This window comes from Otolemur garnettii, unplaced genomic scaffold (genome assembly GCF_000181295.1).
Source record: "Otolemur garnettii isolate 467f Iridium unplaced genomic scaffold, OtoGar3 scaffold00012, whole genome shotgun sequence".
Classification (NCBI taxonomy): domain Eukaryota; kingdom Metazoa; phylum Chordata; class Mammalia; order Primates; family Galagidae; genus Otolemur; species Otolemur garnettii.
This window is the reverse complement of record NW_003852407.1, coordinates 19,228,210-19,249,608: the sequence shown is the minus strand read 5'-3', so window position 1 is coordinate 19,249,608 and position 21,399 is coordinate 19,228,210. Positions and strand designations below refer to the sequence as shown.

The following is a 21,399-nucleotide window of genomic DNA, read 5'->3' as shown; positions in this document are numbered from 1 at the left end:
TTCTTGCTAATACGTTTGAGTTCTCTGTGGATTCTGGTTATTAAACCTTTGTCGGAGACATAACCAGCAAATATCTTCTCCCATTCTGAGGGCTGTCTACTTGCTTTACTTACTGTGCTTTTGGCTATGCAGAAGCTTTTTAATTTGATCAGGTCCCAGTAGTGTATTTTTGATACTTCCTCACATTTTTGAAATTTATACTGTCTTTAAATGACTCAGGCTAATAAAATTACTAAGCAAGTCCACTTTTTTTTTTTTTTTTTTTTGAGGCAGAATCTTATTCTGTTGCCCCAGGTTCGAGTGCTGTGGTCTCAGCCTAGCTCATAACAACCTTAAACTCCTGGGTTCAAGTGATCCTTCTATGTCAGTCCCCTGAGTAGCTGGGACTACAGGTGCTCACCACAATGCCTGACAAGTTTTCTATTTTTTTTGTAGAGACAGGGTCTCTCTCTTCCTCATGCTAGTCTTAAACTCCTGAGCTTAAGCAGTCCTCCTGCCTCAGCCTTCCTAAGTACTGGGATTACAGGCATGAACCACTGCAGCTGGCCTAAGCAAGGACACTCTTACATGTAGCAAAAAAAACCTAGGAAGGGTTTTCTGGAAGTGATTTCTGGAAGGCCAGATTCTGATATGCCAACCTAAGTAATTCTACCAGTAGGACTTTCATCTTTGATCTTAAATTAAATGTTATCTGTCTGATAGATGCAACTTCCCTGAAAGGGGTAACGCTTGAAGCAGCCATTTATAGCCTCCAGTGAATAAGTTACAAACCCTTGCCTGAATACCAAATTAGGGGGAGAAAAAGTTGTAGGGGAGGGGGGTAAATGGGAGAGGGTATGAAAATGAAGAGGAAGGTGCTAGAAGCCTAGACAGACAAGGACAAATAGACCTGAACAGTTGCTTGTGAAATTCTTAGAATTGTCAAGGATTTGCTTCAGTATTTAGAGTTTAGGCATTTATATGACGTGATCCCAAATGGAACCTTCTGCATCTATGACGCAAAGTTAATTAAGGCGCTTGGTAAATAAAGGCATGTGGTCAATGAAGATCTTATCTTAGTAGAGGGCTGTACTGCTTATAAAATTTATTTATAACACATTAAAAAATATGTTCCCTTATTTAACCCATTAACTACCATGTGAGTTGTATTTAAATTATGCTGTTTTTGGCCCAGGGCCTTCACAAAACATATATAACTCACATTTCTTGACTAACCTTGACCTAATATATAAAACACTGTAGCCCCTAGGAAAGAAAATTTTTTTCCTAGTGTGGCAAATTCTCAGAACAATTTGATGCAGGGTAGAAGCCACTAAAATGGCAAAAACAATACTTAATGATGAAAAATGATTTAATGATATATTCATTAGTGAAAAAATAGTATGTAGACTGTGATTTTATTTCTTATAAAAATACTTGTACGTTATGTATATATAAACAAAAAGAAAGAGGTGATTGATTATTCCTGGGTGGTAGATAGGATTTTATACTTCCTTCTTTTTGTGTATATACATTTTCTAACTTTTTAAATGATGGATGTGTGTTACTTGTGTGCTATGGTAAAAGGCTGAACTCTAACAGGCATGCGTGCCTCTTATGACTCATGGCTTTTAGGGCCTTCCCTACAGGAATCCTGTTCTTGATTCTCAGACCTGTGTAGACAGAGGCATTCCAAGTGATCTCCCTTGAATGTTTACCCAACAGTTACTTGGGAAAGGAAGAAGAAATAACATTTGACCAACGTCTATGTTACTGGAAACATCACCTTTACTTTGTCGTCATCCTCACAGTATTCCTGCCAAGTTTATTTTATATCCTCACTTAACTGATCATAACATTGAAGTTCCAAAGGTCAACTTAATTGGCAGAGATTATGTGCAAGTGTCAAAAGTAGGCGGTAAGGACTGGGAAGAACTCAGGTGTATTTAGCTCCAAAGTCTAAGCACTTTCCATTCTGCCGTATGGTCCCCCACCTCCTGGCAGGCCACCATCCTTCATTCGCTGGGACGCACTTATGCCGGCCTCTCCAGATGAATCTGTCACAGCCCCTTCCTTCAGCTCGCCCTCAAGCTTCTTTTCCTGGGTGTCCTTGTTGCTCTCATGCCTCTGTCTTTCTTGAGCGCCACATCAACTCAGCCCATTAGCATCACTATTATCTCCAAAGCATTGGTTTATAACCCTATTTTGGATCCTGGACTCACTAGCAAATGTCATGAAGCTCTCCTTAGAAAATGCACTTTGCAAATGTCAATAGAGATATAGATACATATTCTGGGCATGCTATTTCATAGTATTTATAGATTCTCCCACTCAAGGTCCTTACATTAAAAATCCTGCTGTGAAACTTTAAATGCACCTTGCAGCTGCTCAGACCAAGTGTGTGATAATCATTATTTACACTGATTGCCTGTGATCCAATGTATTTGCTCTCTGAGGTAACAAAATGCCCTTTTTTTGATATAGAGTCTCACTCTGTCATTCTTGGTAGAGTGCCATGGCGTCATAGCTCATAGCAACCTCAAACTCTTGGGCTTAAGTGATCCTCCTGCCTCAGCCTCCCAAGTAATTGGGACCACAGGCATTGGCCACAATACCTGGCTAGTTTTTCTAGCAGAGCCGAGTCTCGCTTTTGCTCAAGCTGGTGTTGAACTCCTGAGCTCAGGTGATCTACCTGCCTTGGCCTCCCAGAATGCTAAGATTATAGGTATGAGCCACCGCAACTGGCCAAGGAAATGCCCTTTTTACTGTTTAATAATGCATTGTTAATGGGCTCCAGGGAAATATGCAAAATAAGAGATCTGAAGAATGATTGAATGCTTGTATATAATACTTAATTGGTACTGAAAGCTTTTTTAAAAATAAAACACTTAATATTCACGAAGGGACTAACTCATGATAATATAGTGCATGACCTATTTCCGTGGTAGATTGTTCAATGGTGATTATTTTAACAAGAATATTTTTGTTTGTTTTCTTCCTTCAGAAATAAATGCTAAGGGAGTCATCCTCAATGCATTTGAACGCTATCGCCTAAAAACATGTATTGACTTCAAGCCTTGGACTGGAGAAGCTAACTATATATCAGTGATCAAGGGCAGTGGGTGAGTTGAAGAGTTGGTCTTTTCTGGGAAGTGCAGGGGACAGAGTCGTGCTCTGTTGTAAGGGTAGGGATGTCATCATAGCTCACCATCACCTGCCTCTCCTGGGCTCAAGCGATCCTTCTGCCTCAGCCTCTGGTGTGGCTGGGTCTACAGGCTCCCGCTATTATGCCTGGCTAATTTTTCTTTTTTGTAGAGTTAAGGTCTCCCTGTGTTGCCCAGGCTGGCCTTGAACTCTTGCCCTCAAGAAATTCTCCTGGCCTCAGCCTCCCAAAGTGCTGGGATTGCAGGTGTGAACCACCAGGCCAGGATGAAGAGTTAGTCTCTCTAAAGTTTCTGAGGAGAACTCTTGTGCCTGGGTCATTACCTCACAGCAATTGTCTTAGGCCTGACTTTTAGGCTGGGGTTGGAGCTTTCCTTTATTGGTTGCTAGAGAATAAAGGAGCCAGATCTAGTTTTTTTGTAGCTAAAGAAATATTTCCATATATGTGACCAGGCTACCTATGCTAAGGCAAGGTAGGTGGGATTGCATGCCATCTAGCCCACAACTGTATGAATTTCAGCATTTGTAATTTACTCTTTATTTTCCCCTTCAAGTAAAACATGTGCATATGTATGTGCACGTCTATATTTAAATTTATTTTAACCTAAACACTTTTATTTCTTGAGTTAAGAATTACTCATCCTGAGCTCAGCAGTTCTGAGCAGTTGCGGTCCTGGTAAAGCCCTTGCTAATGGGTACAGGCATACTAAGCATGATCTCAAATGCTTAGAAACTCCCAGAAAAAACCAGGACTAGGCTGACTGGGGGATGACTTGCTCTATGCAATATTTGGTGTTAGAGCAAGTTTCCAAAGATCATCTGATCTGTCAGGTTTTCATACGTCACCTGGCTTAGGAAGGAAATGCACAGAGTCCAGATAAAACAGCAAAGGATCTAGGTGGGTAACGAAGTGGACTGGGTGGTGGGATTTTGCCCTGTGGCTTCAAACCACATCTTTGTAACATCCTCTCCCCTACCCCCGTCATCTCCTCTATAAGCTGCTGGTCTTCAGTAGGAAATAGGCATGTTGGGAGGCAAGAACTTTCCATCGGAGCGAACTGTGACCGAATAGCAACAGTTCAGCACGAGTTCCTCCATGCGCTGGGATTCTGGCACGAGCAGTCACGTTCTGATCGCGATGACTACGTCAGCATAGTGTGGGACAGAATTCAGTCAGGTACATTTCTGTTACATTTTTAGTTAAAGATTTCATTTCTAAGTATGCTTCCTCTTTTGCCTTCTGTGCCAACTGTTAATAATTGAAAAACTCTGGGGTTTTGATGACTTACACTTCATTTAGCTTGAACTCAATCTGAATTGAAGTGCCTTATGGCTGTTGGGCACTAGTGTCCCAGAACCCCGGTGCTTTTGAGCTGGATATGCTCTTAGAAACTGGTTTTGTGTTTCCTGAAGCATGTCCTATGGAGTGCTGTCCGACAGAGTGCTCACAGGTGTTAGGTGGAAAAAGGAGTCTGTGGTCAAATTAGTTCAGGGAAATCCAAGTCTTAGTTCATCTTGTGCTGCTATAACAGAATACCACAGAGAAAATTATGTCTTAGAATTCTGGAGGCTGGGAAGTCCAAGATCAAGAGGCTGGCACGTGGTGACTGACAGCTTTGTTGTTGTATCACATCCCAAGGCAGAGGGCAGAGGGAGCGAGGGGGAGAGAGAGAGAACCAAACTCTTTCTTTTATAAGAAACCCACACTCTTGGCAATGGCAAACTCACCTCCACAACAATGGCACTAATCAATCCCTAAAAGCAGAGCCCTGGCAGCCTAATTACCTCTCATTAGGTCCCTCCTCCCAACACTGGTGCACTGGGGACTAAGTTTCCAACCCGTGCTTTCTGGGGGACACATTCAAACCATGGTACTTATGCCAATAAAATAAAACGTACAGTTATTTATACTGCTGTACTGTTCCGAGTTTTTGTTAGGTTGACACGAATTATAAATCTCCAAGAAGAGGACTATTTCCCAAGTGATTTGATCATGGTCTTTTTCTAGCTTGTGGTGTACTTTGATTTATTTTTTTATGGGACCCATTGGGGGAAACACTGTAGCGTTCGAACAGCCTGAACTTTTTCTTATTTTGTGTTCCAAGTTACAAACCGTGTCTGACTGGAGTTCATGTTTCCTACACTCGACAGTGACACTTAGCTTCTCTGTGTGTCCTGCCTGTGTGGGCTGTGGCACAGGGAATGGTATTGCTATTATGTGGGAGGGGCTGTGAGGACTGCTCTGGAAGGTCGGTCTCTAAGTCACAGCACTTGTTCTTTATCTCCCAGTGATCTTAACTGGGATCGGGGCAGCAACAAACTAGAAGATTTTGAGGGCAAAAGGAGTATTTAGCTTTAATTCATGGCTTCATTCTTCAGGATTCCCCAAATGTTATTTTTATTTTTTATATTTTTGACAATGTTGAAAGACACAAAACTGAAGTCATATTTAAGAAAAACCAACCAACCAATCAATTTATTTAGTTATTTAAAGATAGGGTCTTACTTTGTCACCCAGGCTAGAGTTGCAGCAGCCTGATCGTAGCTCACTGCAAGCTTGAATGTCTGGGCTCAAGCAATTCTCCTGCCTCAGCCTCCTCAGTAGCTGGAACTTTAGATGTGTGCCACCACATCTGGCTAGTTTTTTTTGTTTGTTTGTTTTTAACATTTGTGGAGTCGAGTGTTACTATTTTGGCAGGCTGCCTAGAATTCCTGTCTTCAAGCAATCCTTCTGCCTCAGCCTCCTGGGATTATAGGCATGAGCCCTGACACCTAGCCCAAAGTTTTATTTTAGCTAGAAATTTCTGATTTGATAACACATCTTTATGCTTTAAAGATCAGGCCCAGCTCAGTGTGTCCGCAAAACCATTCAATTTCAAGTTGTGATCAGTTGTTCATTACAGTGACGCTAAGCAGCCTGACATATTCTCTAAATGTATCCATTGTTATTATTATGTTTAATTAACAAATTATAATTGTGTATATCATGGGTGCATTGTAATGTTTCGGTATGTTTATACAATGTGGAATGATTAAAATAAGCTAATTAAAATATTCATCATCTTGCTTATTTTTTGTGGTGAGACATTTAAGATTTATTCTCATAGGAATTTTGAAATGCAGTGGACCTCCATAGTTGACCACCTCTTTGAGTCAATCTCATTTTCATAGACTGGACCAGCACCACATGTACGTATTAGTACAGTAGGCCTGGTCTCTTATGTTGACCTCCTGCATTTATTGACCAGCTTGTTGCAGTCCCCTGGGTTGTCAACTGACAGAACTTATAGTGTATATATCATGAACTAAAGTCACCACGCTTTAAATACATCTACACATATTCCAGTAACCATGAAGTGCCTTTCTGATGACTCCTTTCTGGGATAACTAGAAAGTTACACTCCCAAGTCCCATCTCACCAGCTGTCCTAAGGTCCATCTCCATCTGCTCTAGATGCCACAGAACTTCTATCACTGCTGGTCAATGCCCCGACTGGTTTGACAACACTTCTGAGAACCCTCCTTTCCATTAGCAGTTCTTAGAACCTGAGACCAAATACCAATCTTTCTACTTTGGGCTGCAATGAAACCTTTGATCTGTTCCATGTGACTGCTGGTATCACAATTCTAAATGTGAATATTATATTTTAAGGTAGAAATAATGAAACACTTGAAATACAGCAGGTCAGTTGTAGCAAAAGTTGGTCCAGTTTGTTATGTTCTCCATTTCTGAGATACAGCCTATGGAGTAAGATAAGCTGAATTTTGTGAACGTCAAGTAATTAGAGATTTTTAATTTATCCTTTAGGCAGAGAGCACAATTTTAACACCTATAGTGACCAACTATCAGATTCCCTGAATGTTCCCTATGATTACACTTCCGTAATGCACTACAGTAAAACAGCGTTCCAGAATGGGACAGAGCCCACCATTGTGACGAGAATCTCAGATTTTGAGGATGTGATCGGCCAACGAATGGATTTCAGTGACTATGATCTCTTAAAGTTGAACCGGCTGTATAACTGCTGTATGTAACAAGTTCTTCGAAATTGCTCGTATTTCTCTCCTCTGTGTAGGAAAAAGTGATAGTCTGCGCTATTTTATTAAGCATTGTTGAAGTTTCTGAGATTACAGAAATTTAATATTCGGAGGAAAAACAGCAGAGTAGCACCCAGAGCCCAATCTGAAACTTGGAAGCAGCATTTTTTTTTCCTTCCACAAGGCCCATCTCAGAGATCTAAAAAAAATTTGAGTCCTGTAGGAATATGCCCCAGGCAGGTTTTGAAGCTGTTAATAATTCAAATGTAGACCAGCGTGATCAAGTATTTTTTCTGCTAAAATGAGGTGTACACTTACTTTTTGCTTATTTTTTGTGGTGAGATATTTAAGATTTATTCTTAAACATGGGATCTAACCATCTGGTTTGTGGCTTAATGATTTGAATAACTAGGGGAGTGTAGACTCAGGTTTTTATAAATTAGATAATTAGGAAGAAAATTAGGGGTTCCGCAGATAAAGAGGGGTCTTTAAGCCACCATCACCCAGAATCAGCTAAGTGTTCCATTTAACGCCATTTAGGCCTTCCTAATACTTCTGTGATAAGCTCAGTTTTTATTACTCACGTTATCATGTTGTACAAATGTCAGTAACTGATTTTTTGCTTTTGCAGCCTCTTCGTTGAGTTTTATGGACTCGTGCAATTTTGAACTGGAAAATGTGTGTGGTATGATCCAAAGTTCAGGAGATAGTGCTGACTGGCAACGGGTTTCACAGATTCCCAGCGGGCCAGACAGCGATCACTCCAACATGGGCCAGTGTGAAGGTAACAGGAGTGAGATTCTTCTAGATTACTCATTCCGTGGCTCTGACTTTGTCTTTCTCTATGAAAGTCTGGGATTTTACCTCTAATCTCCACCACAATGACTAGTGATAATTCATTAGGTTGCTACTTAGGAATAGGCCTTGTGCCTTATAAGGAGGGCATGATTAATTTCTTTGCTTTTGATTCTCTGAGTTTGTTTTCTTTTCCACGAGTCTGGGCTCTATGATGCTTCTGCTGGTATGAGCCCCTAGCAGCAGAAGAAAGACTGCACCTCCTGGGAGGACGCTGATTTCAGGGGCAGCACCGTTGTTTTCTAGCACCTTGAAGAATATCAGACTCTTCCCAGTGGACACCGCTAGGCTGTAGGTTATTCAGTTTCAGAATTATAGATGGATGTGATTATGTGTTCCTGTTACAAAAATACCTTAAGTGAAGGTAGAAAGCACAACTTATTTTTAATCAGATGAGTTTCCTTTTCCATTTTCATTTTGTTTAAAATTAAGTAGTCATTTGGCTACAGTACAAGTATCACATTTTTATTTATTTGCTTCTTTCTGGCAGCAAACAAGTAAAACTAGACTTCAGAATTTAGGGCCAGGGCTTGACAACTCAGATGATCTGGACAGGAGATGAGCTCTGTAACAGCAAAAAGGCACTTCTCTTTTTATTTTTCTTTTTGAGTGCAATTTGGATAGTGGTTAGGGATCCTATCCAGATCAGAGAGAGAGAGAGAGATGGATGGGAGGAAAGAAAGGGAAGAAAAGTGAGAAGGAGAGACCAAACCAGGCAGCTCCCATGATTTTTTCTGTCTTTAAAAGCTAATGTCCGTGGTAACAGAAAGGCTGTCTAATGTCTCTTTCGTATGTTTCTTGCTCCCAGAGCCATATTTAAATGGCCAACCCAGTGCCCTGCATATAATGTGAACTCTGCAAATGGTTGAAATAAGATAAAGAAACTGGATATACACACTCAAGCCAGAATTATGGTTTTCCTTGAGAGATAATTTAGAACATTGAGTATTGCAAATAATGGAAGCAAGGAACTGGGAAAAGCTTTAGAAATTGTAGAGTTTAGTTTTTCCCAATCTTTTCATTATAAGTACAATTTTTTAAACATTAAAATGTAGATCTCATCCAATGGTTGCTGAACATCTAATGTATTCTGAAAGTTGAATTATTTTATTATTATTGGTAGTTTAAAGCCAAAGAATTTAGGAAGTGTTGAAAAGTGGCCAGCCTCTCTCTCCTGTCCTCACCCAGTGTGTGTTCACTTCTCCAGAAGGACCTACAACCTCACCTTGAGTTAGCCTTGGGAGACAAAGATGATGCAACTCTCTACCTACTAGATTTCAAGCCTTCCTTCTGACTTAATTTCCATTTTCCTTTTCTTATATTCTTAGAGAGGGGACAATTCTCTGTGACATCTTTCCAATGGTAGCTATTGCCACTTGGAATTGAGCAGGATTGGTGGCACTTGAAAGGCGTTCCTTGCAGACTTTGCCTTTTGGTCCTGCCACTTAGGCATGACCTGAAGGCTCACACTGTTTTTTCTTTTCTTTTCTTTCTTTTTTTTTTTTTTTGATTAGCATTTGGTAATTAAATTTGCCGTAAAGATACACAGCAAATGAAGGTAAGCAAGATCAAGAGAAAACATTGTAGGGAGATGTTGATAAATAATAGAGAGGTTTGAGTTTTAGTCTGTTCTGTCAATCTGCTAGTTTTCCCGAATGCTGGATCTGTAGGCTTCTGACGTTTGTATCTCGTGATTTATATATTGATGTTAGTCATTAGTTATCCCTTGTGTAAAGAAGCTCCCACCACTGTTAATGAACACACATTCCTCTACCTGGAAATTGTTTTCTCTCAATCATGCTTTTGTCCTCTTAACAGGTTCTGGCTTCTTCATGCATTTCAACAGTAGCTCTGTGAATGTGGGGGCCACAGCAGTGCTGGAAAGTAGAGTGCTGTACCCTAAAAGAGGGTTCCAGTGCTTGCAGTTTTATGTATACAACAGTGGAAGTGAAAGTGACCAACTGAACATCTACATCAGGGAGTATTCTGCAGACAGTGTGAATAGTAGTTTAACTTTGGTGGAAGAGATAAAAGGTACAGTATCAATAGCCTTATTGTTTAGGTTCAAAGTGATGAAATTTTAGCTCTGAATGTACCAATTTATACCCTGGGGCAGGAGCTACTGGCTCACTGTTTTTCAATTTAGACCTTGATCCTGCTTATTTTATAGCAAGGAAGCTGAAGTGAGGATCTTTTGTGTGAACTGTATAACGTGACACTCAAGAAACTGGAGGTCAGTCTCTGGCACTGTGGAGGTCAGTTCTTGGCAAGTAATAAAAATGCCGTGTGCACTGGCCTAGGCAACATGGGAAGGGTTATGGTTCAAGGTTAGCTGTAACCTGTGGGACAGATGAGGGAGGAAGTGGCTTCAGGAAAGTGGCTTCAGGGAGGACTCAATTTGTTCCTGAACATTGTTGGAGACCCCTCATTTTGTCTCAGAAGGGCTTTGTCCCTAAGACTGGTATGTTGGCTATTTTACTTCCTAGCTTACTTCTTACCAAATGCGCCATCAGAACGGAAAAGGGATTCTATTTCTAATGTCCAGCTTAAACAATAAATCCCAGTTAAGGACTCTGAGCCTTATGACTTGGGTGAAGTGCAACTTCTGGAGTGATTTGTGAGTGGGTGCCCACCTTTCACATCAATCATGTGTCAGACAGGAGGGCCATGTTCACTATCTATTCAAGCAGATGGTTAAGAAGGTTCCCTGAGGAAGGCAGAGGCTGTGGGCTGGTAAATACATTGTAGTCAGCTCCACATATTTGTCTCTCGGTTTGAAGGGATTGAGTAAAATCGATTATAAAATGGATTGATATTATGCCATTTTCTTCCTCTGTTTGACAGTGAGGAACAATCTGAAATACAGATAATATTTTTCCATGAACATTTATGAAGAATGATGTGCTTTCTAATTTTTTAAATTTTATTTCATTTTATTTGATTGAGATAGAGTCTCACTTTGTTGCCCTCAGTAGAGTGCTGTGGCTTCATAGCTCACAGCAACTTCAAATTCTTGGGCTCAAATGATTCTCTTACCTCAGCTTCCTAAGTAGCTGGGACTATAATGCCCAGCTATTTTTAGAGACCAAGTCTCATTCTAGCTCAGGCTGGTCTTGAACTTCTGAGCTCAGGCAATCCACTCGCTTTGGCCTCCCAGAGTGCTAGGATTATAGGTATGAACCACCACACCTGGCCAACAGTGAGATTCTTTATCTTACTACGAATATATACACATTATATATGTAATTATACAAAATATAATTCTATATATACATATATGTATAATTCTATATGCATACATATCTAATAATATAGTATTATATATAATGATATATATTAAATTTACATATGATAATATATGATCTATATACATTACACATATGTATATAATAATATATATTACACATTTCATATATATAAGAGCCTTATATATGTCTCATATATAAACCATATATGTTAACACAAATAAAAATACAGGTATTAATATAATGCACATTATATTAATATAATATACATGTAATTTATATGCAATTGTCCAGGCCTGGGAGAGGGATCCTTTCCATTATCAATCTGTGGATGTATCATTGATAGACAATAAGAAGCTTGCCTAGGAGCCCAGAATTTAAACTGATAATACCTATAATAATGAATTAGAAGCTCTCATGAAAGGCTTTTGTTCAGTCTAGCGTCCATCCATCAACAACAGTATTTTCTGTAATTTAGATATTTTAATTTATTTTCAAGCAGCTATGTTTCGTATTAAGTACCAAAATATTTATATTTTAAATTATTGTGTCAACTACTAGTTTGACCTGAAGTCCTCAACTGTTGTCTATCTGGTGGCTTATGAAGATTTTTTAGTATACTGCTTATTTGAATAGATGATAAAAGAAAATAAGACAGAATGGCACACTATGTGCAGCTAGCTTGGGATATGGGATAATAGTTGAGGATGGAGTACAGGCTGGGGAGAAAAGAGGGACCCAAACATCAGAGTAGAGTCCTCGTACATGACCTAAGGAGTAAACGTGGCATGTGAGCTTTCTAGAATTTGGTGGATTCTGGTTTAATACTGCCAAAAACTTGACTGAAAATTTTGCATGTGAGGGAATTATTCCAAACTATAAATATATTAAAGAAAGTTTTGCTTGAGTATCACAAGAATCTTGGTTACATGTGTTAGAATATGGGGCTTGCTTGACTGTTTAGCCAATATGGAATGGCAGGTAACTCAGGAGGCTGACACAGGAGGATCCATTGAGCTACAAGTTTGAGGCTGCAGTTTGAGGTCATGCTCTGGCCTGAGTGAAAGAGCAAGACACTGTCTCTTTAAAAAAAAAAAAAGGCAGGTAACTCAGAAGTAGCACAGGGAGTGCTTAAGAGTTAAATGTTATTTGCTTACCTATCACTAGCAAAGGTTGAACTATTTGAGAACAGTTAGATAAACATTCAAATAACAGTTGAACCCCCCAGAGACACCTGGCTGGAGGTGTGAGAATTCCATATCTCTGACCTGTAGGAACGAGTAGCTCTTGGATGATCATGTGGCTGTGAACCTTAGCACTCTCATGTTGATTTGCATAAACTCATAGTCCTTTGCCTTCTTTGAAATAATAATAACTCTTTTTGCAGGAATACCCAGTGGGAACTGGCAACTTTACTATGTTACACTGAAAGTGACCAACAAGTTTAGAGTTGTGTTTGAAGGACGCAGAGGCTCTGGTGCATCGTTGGGTGGTCTGTCCATTGATGACATCAATCTTTCGGAAACACAGTGCCCTCATCATGTCTGGCATATAAGGAATTTCACACAGTTCATTGAGAGCCCAAATGCAACTCTGTATAGCCCTCCATTTTATTCTTCTAAAGGTTATGCCTTTCAGATTCACTTGGATCTAAGCCAGTTGACTAATGTGGGCATATATTTCCACTTGATCTCTGGAGCCAATGATGATCAATTACAGTGGCCGTGTCCTTGGCAACAAGCCACAATGACACTCTTGGATCAAAATCCTGACATTCGACAGCGTATGTCCAACCAGCGGAGTATAACCACAGACCCATTCATGACCACCGGTTTGTGACTCGTTTTCTTTATTGCTAATAGAGGATCATAACTCTAGGAGGGACAGATGGTTTGGGGAACAAGAGATTGTACAGTTTCCACGGGAATTGTGAGCCCCCAAATCTTAAGAACAGGAACTTAAGGGAAAGATTCAACAGTCATGAACAGAGTCCCAGACATGAACCATGTCAACAAGGACTCCAAGAAATAGAGGGTGTTTATTGTCTGTATTCCTGGGAATTGATAATCATCCACAATTTTCCACTTTTGTGCGAGGAGTGTTGGTTTTAGAGTCTGACATACCTGGGTTCAGATTCAAGGTTTCACATTAGCTGTGACCTTGAGCACATCATGTCTTGGAGCTCCAAGCTGTAATAACCATTCCACAGATTTGTTATGAGGATTAATACAGGTCAAGTGTGGAAGCTCGGAGAAGGGCCTTCTCTGGAGAGGCCCTCAGGTGTTGAGTTTTCCTAACCCGTGCTTCCTTGGTTAAACCCCTGGGACTGTGGAAAAAATGGGGTAGTTTTTGAACAGAAGGAAGATGTTGGTCAGATGCACTGGAGTGTGGGTGGAAAGGCTGTAGGAATGGGTTGTAAGTTCTTATTGAAAATTCTGGAGCACTTGCTAATGGTGACATCATTCCCTGTCTTTCCAGTCTCACCACGAAGCAGCACACAGAAAGTGATGTTTACACTTCTAGTTTTAATATTCCTTTACCTCTGGGACCCTAACACAAGAAAGAATGGAACTGTAGCAAGCTGAATATTATTGCCCAGTCTGAATTCTATAATATGAAAAAGATGGATCAAAGTGATATAGGAAAAAAAATAAACTTAATCTGATAGGAAAAAGATAATATGCATCAGTGGAATCATAGGAACTTGAGATTGAGAATTTCTTTGCTTTTTTCCCAAAATCTTTCTCCCAGAATGACATTAAAAATGGTGCAGAGTTGGGTGGGCCATTGCCTTTTCCCAGAAGCAGTGCTCCTTGCTGTCTTCTCCTGAAGGATTTTGCTCTGTTAGGTGGATAATTCAGTTAATGAGATGAGTTGTTTTATGCTGATATTAAAATCTCTCTCCATAGCACATTGGTTGAATTTGGTTAAATGGACTGTTTTTAACTCAGAAGGTCAGGTTTCTATGCATTTACTGGTCAATATGTGCAGGTGTGACATGCCCACCGAGGAAACTTCTGGTACCTTTCCACTCATAGTCCAGAATGTGGTCCTCCCTGCCAGGCAATCTCATTTCCTTTAGGGCAGTATAAATGAGCAAGCACCAGTGATTTGCCAGGGAATACATCACAGGTCAATGGCATCATTTAATTATTTTGAGCTCCATCCTAATTGTGTTTCACATTGCCTGCTCTTTCCTACCACCAAAAGCTATGATGAAGCTAAACACAATCCATTAATATAAATTGCTTTTTCAGATAATGGAAACTATTTTTGGGACAGGCCTTCCAAAGTAGGAGAAGTGGCTCTTTTCCCTAATGGAACCGAGTTTAGAAGAAATAGAGGCTATGGAACCAGTGCCTTTATAACCCACGAAAGGCTGAAAAGCAGAGATTTTATAAAAGGAAATGATGTTTTTATTCTCCTGACAGTGGAAGGTATGTCAGTAAAAATACCGTTTTATATCAGCTGGGGGGGGGTTTGTGCACATTGGTTATTAATTGTGTTTTTTGGGGTTTAGTAATTTCTAAGCATATTATATAGAGATGTGGGAGGACATGAGCATGCGTGGGTTTGGGGGAGTATAAATTATTAACGATATGAAAATAATTTATTAATAATTTCAAACAGTGAGGATTGTAGGATAAAGAATTCAATTACCATCACATGATAAAATAGTGCAAACCTTGAGTCTGGAAACCTTTTCTAGAAATAAATTAAAGTATAGCTATTACACCTTAGCATTATATTTGAGAGCTCCAGAAATAAAAATATCATGTAAGCACCCGAAATGCATATATAGACATACATATATGCCCATGTTTACATGCAAACACACACACGCACACACATATATCTTGTCAATAATAACACAAACCTATTGTCTTTGAAAATTTCTTACCCTTGACAGCCAATAAATACCTTTTCTAGCAATTCTGGTGGTTTCTATGTTTCATGTGGTAGAATAACTCATTTTCTATTAAAGACTCAGTTGCATCTCAGTAAATCAGGATTCTGTTTTTGATGAAGGGTGGTGCACTTAAAACCCACAAAATTCTGACTCCAATGTCCATTAGAATGAATCTAGATGATGCTTCTTGGAAAAAATTATTCAGGAATACCTTTTGTCAAGAGAGAAAACATTTTAAGTAGCAAAGAAAAAGTCATACATTCTTCAATTCTCATGGACCCTATTTGGACCACATGCGACAAAAAATGCTGCGAAGAACAGAACACTGGTTTTCTGGTGTCTTCCCCCAAATGTCCACCAACTTGCTCCACCACGCAAGAGAATTATGACCTTGAACAAAGCTCTCAGTAGCTTTGCGTTTCTGCGCTTTGATTTTTCTTATCTGTCCTTGAGGGTTGGTGGCGATGATTTGTAGCCTTTTGAGCTCCCCTAGCTGAGGCAAGCGTGAGATTAAGTTGTAGCCTCAGCAGGCCAGCCCAGTTTCCTTTGCTCATTTCCTATTTCATTGCCTCTGAACATTACTGGACTGTGCTTCAAGGGTACCCGAATTTCTCACGAGCCTAAAAACTGAACATAGTTTATTTTGAAACCTAAAGATCAAATGATTGTTAGAGCAAAAGCTGATTTTCATCTACACTCTCCCCTATCTTCCTAGACATATCACACCTCAATTCTACACAAGTCCAGCCAATGCCAACAACTCCTAGACCACCAATGCCACCAACTCCTAGCCAGTCAATCCCAACAACTCCTAGACCACCAATGCCAACACCTGCAACTATTAGACCATCAATGCCAACAACTGCTAGCGTCGAAGACCTCTGCTCACAAATCCGCTGTGAGAATGATGGCATCTGTGCTGTTCGAGATGACAAAGCTGAATGCAGGTAAGGGTTCCTTGAAAGAGACCCTCCTCATTCTTTTATTAGAAATTTTATTCCCATAGTGTAGGATTAAGTACCGATAGATCATATGAATGAAATACATCAATTCTCATCTCCAATCCATTCACAGAATGTTTTGTTTGTTTGTTTGTTTTGCTTTCATTTCTGACTTTGGATAGTCACAAGAACAATACAATTATTTAGGGAAAAATAGCGCAATACTGTCTAATTGTCTGGAAATGTCCTCACAAGTTACTTATCTTACTGAATCCCTACAACAGTCTGGTGCTTTAGAGTGGCTGTTTCCATTTTCTAGATGAAGGTATTGACATTCTGAGGAGCCTTGGGCCAAAGTCTAGAGCTGAAAGGTGGGACACTGAGAACTGACCCTTTCTGCTACCTTGGCTACCTGCCTTTCTTACTGGGGAGCTGCTGTTTCAGTCTCAGATTAGCACTAATGCCATTTCTTCTTTTCATGATCTTATCCAGAGGGGGTAAATGAGTCCCAGGTGTCAATGACCCATTGGTGATCAAATAGACTACAGATGGCACCTTTGACGGTCAGGATTTCCAGATGTTAACTCATAACTGTTTGTGATACGCAGGTGCCAGGCAGGGGAAGACTGGTGGTACATGGGAGAAAGGTGTGAAAAGAGGGGCTCCACCCGTGACACCATCGTCATTGCCGCTTCTTCCACTGCTGCTGTGTTCGCTGCGATGCTGATTGTCACCCTTGTTAGTGTCTATTGTACCAAGAAGAAATATCGTAAAAGGACAAGTTCAAAAACAGAAGCTGTGACTCTGGAAAACGTAAGTTGAAGCTGATATTTGGTTGTTCAAAACCTGTTGATGAAATAATCTAGAGAAGAATTACTGAAGAAACTCGGTGATGCACCAAGTTTCACGTGCTGATTCGTATTTCTATTCACAAAAGAGCACAAAGAGAGTGGCATAACATTTGAACATTACTTAAAAGTGAAGCTTTGAAATTCTTCCAATTCTATTTCACTTAAATTAGAGTCTCTGAAATTGTTACTGAAAACTAATTTAAAAAATACCCAACTTGAAAATAAAACTACTGCAATTTGCTAAAGCAAGAGTGTATTTTCTTCAGAAAAATGTTTATCCAAGATACGCTACATTTTAAGGTTACAATTTTTTGTTTAAGTGGATAACCCTGGTATCAAGATATAAATACTTTGGTGGTGCCCGTAGCTCAGTGGGTAGGGTGCTGGTCACATACACTGAGGATGGTGGCTTCTAAGTCAGCCTGGGCCTGCCAAACAAAAATGACAACTGCAACAAAAAGAAAGCCGGGCATTGTGGCAGGTGCCTGTAGTCCCAGCTACCTGGGAGGCTGAGGCAGGAGAATCACTTAAGTCCCAAGAACATGAGGTTGCTGAGAGCTGTGATGCCATGGCACTCTACCAATGGCTACATAGTGAGACTCTGTCTCAAAAAAAAGAAAAAATATATATATTTATACACACACACATATATATATATACTTTTTTTGTAAAGTCAGTGAAAAGATGAACAATGGGGTCAGGCACGAAAGCCTATACCTGTAATCCCAGCACTTTGGGAGGCTAAGGTGGAGGGATTGCTTGAGGCCAGGAGTTTGAGACCAGCCTGAGCAATATTGCAAGACCTCACATCTCTACAAAAAAATTTAAAAAATTAGTTGAATCTGTTGGCCTGTGCCTGTAGTTCTGGCTTGTTGAGAGGCTGAAGTAGAAAGATTTCTTGCACCCAGGAGTTTTTAGGCTACAGTGAGCTATGATCATACTACCACACTCCAGCCTGAACAACAGAATGGTTCCCTGTCTTTAAAAAAAAAAGAAAAAGAAAACCAGATGGACAGTGATAATGAACAGAGAACAAATAGTTTTAGTCTCACATACTATTATCCCATTTCCTCCACATCAGGAAGATGTCTGTGGCTAATCATAAGGCAATAGGTTAATTATTTCACAAACTTCTTAGGAAAATACTTAAAATGTAAACAAGTTGTTTTGTTTTTTTAAACAGTTCTTTCCAGTTTATGACTCGTAATAAAAGGGATGGATGGGAACATGGAGGGCCTGGTGGACCAACCTGATGGCAGGGGCACCTGTGAGAATTGGAACCTGGGCCAGCAGGGTGGAGCCAGGCGCTGGGGTAGGGAAGATACTAGAGTGGACAGTCAGGGAAGGATCAGGTGCTGGGTGTCTGGGACCACCAGGATGGTCCCCTGGCAAGGGGACAAGGTAAGAGCTATCATATGGGCTCTGACTTTGCAAGTAAAAATTGGACGAAGTCAGAGGAAAATGATAAAAACAAAGAGAAGAGAAAGAAGGTAGCTAAATGTGTAAGGGGCAGATACTGTCAGTGTTAAATGGAAACAGACACACAACAAACCCCTTCTCCCCAAAGTATTATAAAAGAATTATTTTGCCTCTGGATGGCTTAAACACATCCTCAAGGGCAAGGGCATCAATCTGTATTTTCCTTAGTCTGAGCGTTTCTACAGTTAATTCACTAACAGATCCTCCAGATCCAGTTCAAATCCTTTTTTTTTTTTTTAACGGTTGCCCTTGGACCTGGGTAGAGTGCCCTGGTATCTTAGCTCACAGCAACCTCAAACTCTTGGGCTCAAGTGATCCTCTTGCCTCAGCCTCCTGAATAGCTGGGACTACAGGCACCCACCACAGTGTCTGACTAGTTTTTTCTATTTTTAGTAGAGATGGGGTCTTGCTGTTGCTCAGGCTGGTCTCCAGCTCCTGAGCTCACCAATCCACTGGTCTGGTCCTCCCAGAGTCCTAAGATTACAGATGTGAACCACTGTGCCTGACCCTACTTCAAAAAATCATACTGATCTTTCTGAAGCAGAAATGTGTGTTCATCCTAATGTTTTGGCATCTGAGTAAGGTGATTGGGATCTCTAACTCCAGCAGGAGCCACTTGGCAGCAGGGAAGGGGCCAGGGCAATGCTGATGGGGATTTCATTTCAAAACTAGGCCATTTCATTGTGATTCATTTACATGACAGTTTTTAAATTTAGAAATTAAGTCATTAATTGTTCTTTCCCCTTTTAGCGCGATGCTCTTTGAAGATTAACTGGACACTACAGCCAGCAAATGAAATGAAAAAGGATTCTTCATCATGGATTTCACCTAAGCGATATTACAAACCACCTCATTCTTCTAAAAATGGATCTTTTGAGGCTGGATGCGGCTGAGGAGGGTGGATTGCCTGAGCTCAGGAGTTCAGGACCAACCTGAGCAACAGCGAGACCCCATCTCTAGAAATAGCCAGGTGTTATGGCGGGTGCCTATAGTCCCAGTTAATTGGGAGGGTGAGGCAAGAGGATCACTTGTGCCCAAGAGTTTGAAGTTGCTGTGAGCTATGATGCCACAGCACTCTACTAAGGGTGAGAAAGTGAGACTCTGTCTCTAAAATAAAAATAAATATAAATAAAAATGGACCTTTTCTGTAAATAGCTGAATGTACTATAAATCCTTATTTTGGTAAAAGTCAAATTGGTGAAATTTTCTTCTTCCCTCCCTCCGTCCCTCCCTTTCTTCCTTCCTTTCTTCTTTAGGGGAAGAAGCAATCCAGGTTCCTCTATAGAATATTGTCTATAAAAGGGAGAGCAACAACTAGAGATAGTTTTTCAAATCACTGATCCTTCTATTATGGGGGTCAAGTTCAGCTAGATTCCCCCCAAACCCGCTAGAGACACTCAATAGTACTCCACCTGGAATCTCTAAGTCCCAGCACTGTGCCGTCTTGATGGAGGGAAGGGCAGTGGGACAGCTCCCCCCCTCAGTTATGTCTTTCTCCAAAACCAACTACTCTCTCTTTGTCTTATATAATCCCTTTGGCACGTGAGCTTGGCTTAGAATTTGTCTGAGCATATAACTACAGTCAACAAGAAAACTGTTAACTCCTTAAGCAGCAGTTTTCAATATTTTGGGTCTCTTTTGATGCACAATCTTAGGAAGTGAACAAAAATTTAAAAATGTTTGGGTCACAGGAGACTTTACATTTTTAAAAATTACTAAGGAGGGCAGCGCCTGTGGCTCAAAGGAGTAGAAAGCAGGCCCCATATGCCGGAGGTGGAAAGTTCAAACCCAGCCCCAGCCAAAAACTTCAAAAAAAAAAGTGTATCTATCTATATCTATATCTATATATATTACTAAGGACTCCAAAGAGTTTTTGCTTATAAGCATTTTATTGATCAGTATTTACCTCATTAGAAATTCAAACCAGGAAAACTTAAAAGTACATATTCAGTAATCACTAAAAATAATAAGCACCTTACATGTTAATAGAAATATTATAATGAAAAATAACTATATTTTCCACAAAAAGAAAGTTTAGCAAAAAGGGGGGGCATCGATTTAAATTTCTTGCAAATTTCTAATGTCTACCCTAATAGAAGACACATACATGATTCTTCATACATGCGTCTGCATTCAATCTTTTGTGATATATTGGTTTGGTTGAAGGATATGAATGAAATCTAACCTCTGCAGATATACGGGGTGGCCATAAAGTTCATGTACAATTTAAAATAAGGTGCAATTTACAATTGTACATGAACTTTATGGCCACCTTGAATAACTGGAAAAGGAAGACATATATGGATAGTTTTTTCAAGTAAGTGTTGATATTCTTTCTTAATACTTTGTTAAAAGTTGACAGATACTCGTTTCTTAAGTTACTACTGGAATCTGAACCTATAACCATGAACTTTTGTACTCTGTCCAGTAAAATCCATTGGTCCACCTTGTATTTTGAGTAGGTCTTTCAGCTATGTGTGATTTTGTAATATTGTGCATTGATCATTTAGAAAATGCTGACTCACTGAGTTATACAGCTCTTATAACTCTTTATACATTTCATTATACATTGCCAAAATAACATTAGTTAATAGCACTACTAATCTCATCTAAAGAGTCTCTAAGTTGGCTCGCGCCTGTAGCTCAGAGACTGGGGGGCTGGCCACATACGCTGGAGCTGATGAGTTTGAACCCTACGGGGCCTGCCTAACAACAATGACAACTACAACAACAAAAAAGAAACTAGTTGGGCATTGTGGTAAGCACCTGTAGTCCCAGCTACTTGGGAGGCTGAGGCAAGAGAATCGCTTAAGACCAGGTGTTTGAGGTTGCTGTGAGCTGTGATGCTAAGGCACTCTGTTGAGGGTAACATAGTGAGAATCTGTCTCAAAAAAATAACAAAAATAAATTGAGAAAAAAAGTCTTTAAGTCCTGGGAAAT

General features: G+C 40.1%; 1 protein-coding gene across 1 annotated transcript in view; it reads left to right on the top strand.

Annotated features, from left to right (window-relative positions):
- Positions 1-19,224, top strand: part of MEP1B (meprin A subunit beta) — a 30,023-nt gene extending 10,799 nt beyond the window's left edge. The window contains exons 6-16 of the mRNA XM_023510169.1: positions 2,984-3,101; positions 4,140-4,318; positions 6,949-7,167; positions 7,810-7,962; positions 9,852-10,067; positions 12,666-13,109; positions 14,536-14,715; positions 15,904-15,982; positions 16,058-16,135; positions 16,738-16,942; positions 19,210-19,224. Coding sequence (XP_023365937.1) covers positions 2,984-3,101; positions 4,140-4,318; positions 6,949-7,167; positions 7,810-7,962; positions 9,852-10,067; positions 12,666-13,109; positions 14,536-14,715; positions 15,904-15,982; positions 16,058-16,135; positions 16,738-16,942; positions 19,210-19,224 — 1,886 coding nt within the window. The remainder of the gene's footprint in view (positions 1-2,983; positions 3,102-4,139; positions 4,319-6,948; positions 7,168-7,809; positions 7,963-9,851; positions 10,068-12,665; positions 13,110-14,535; positions 14,716-15,903; positions 15,983-16,057; positions 16,136-16,737; positions 16,943-19,209) is intronic.
- Positions 19,225-21,399: the final 2,175 nt, after the last annotated feature.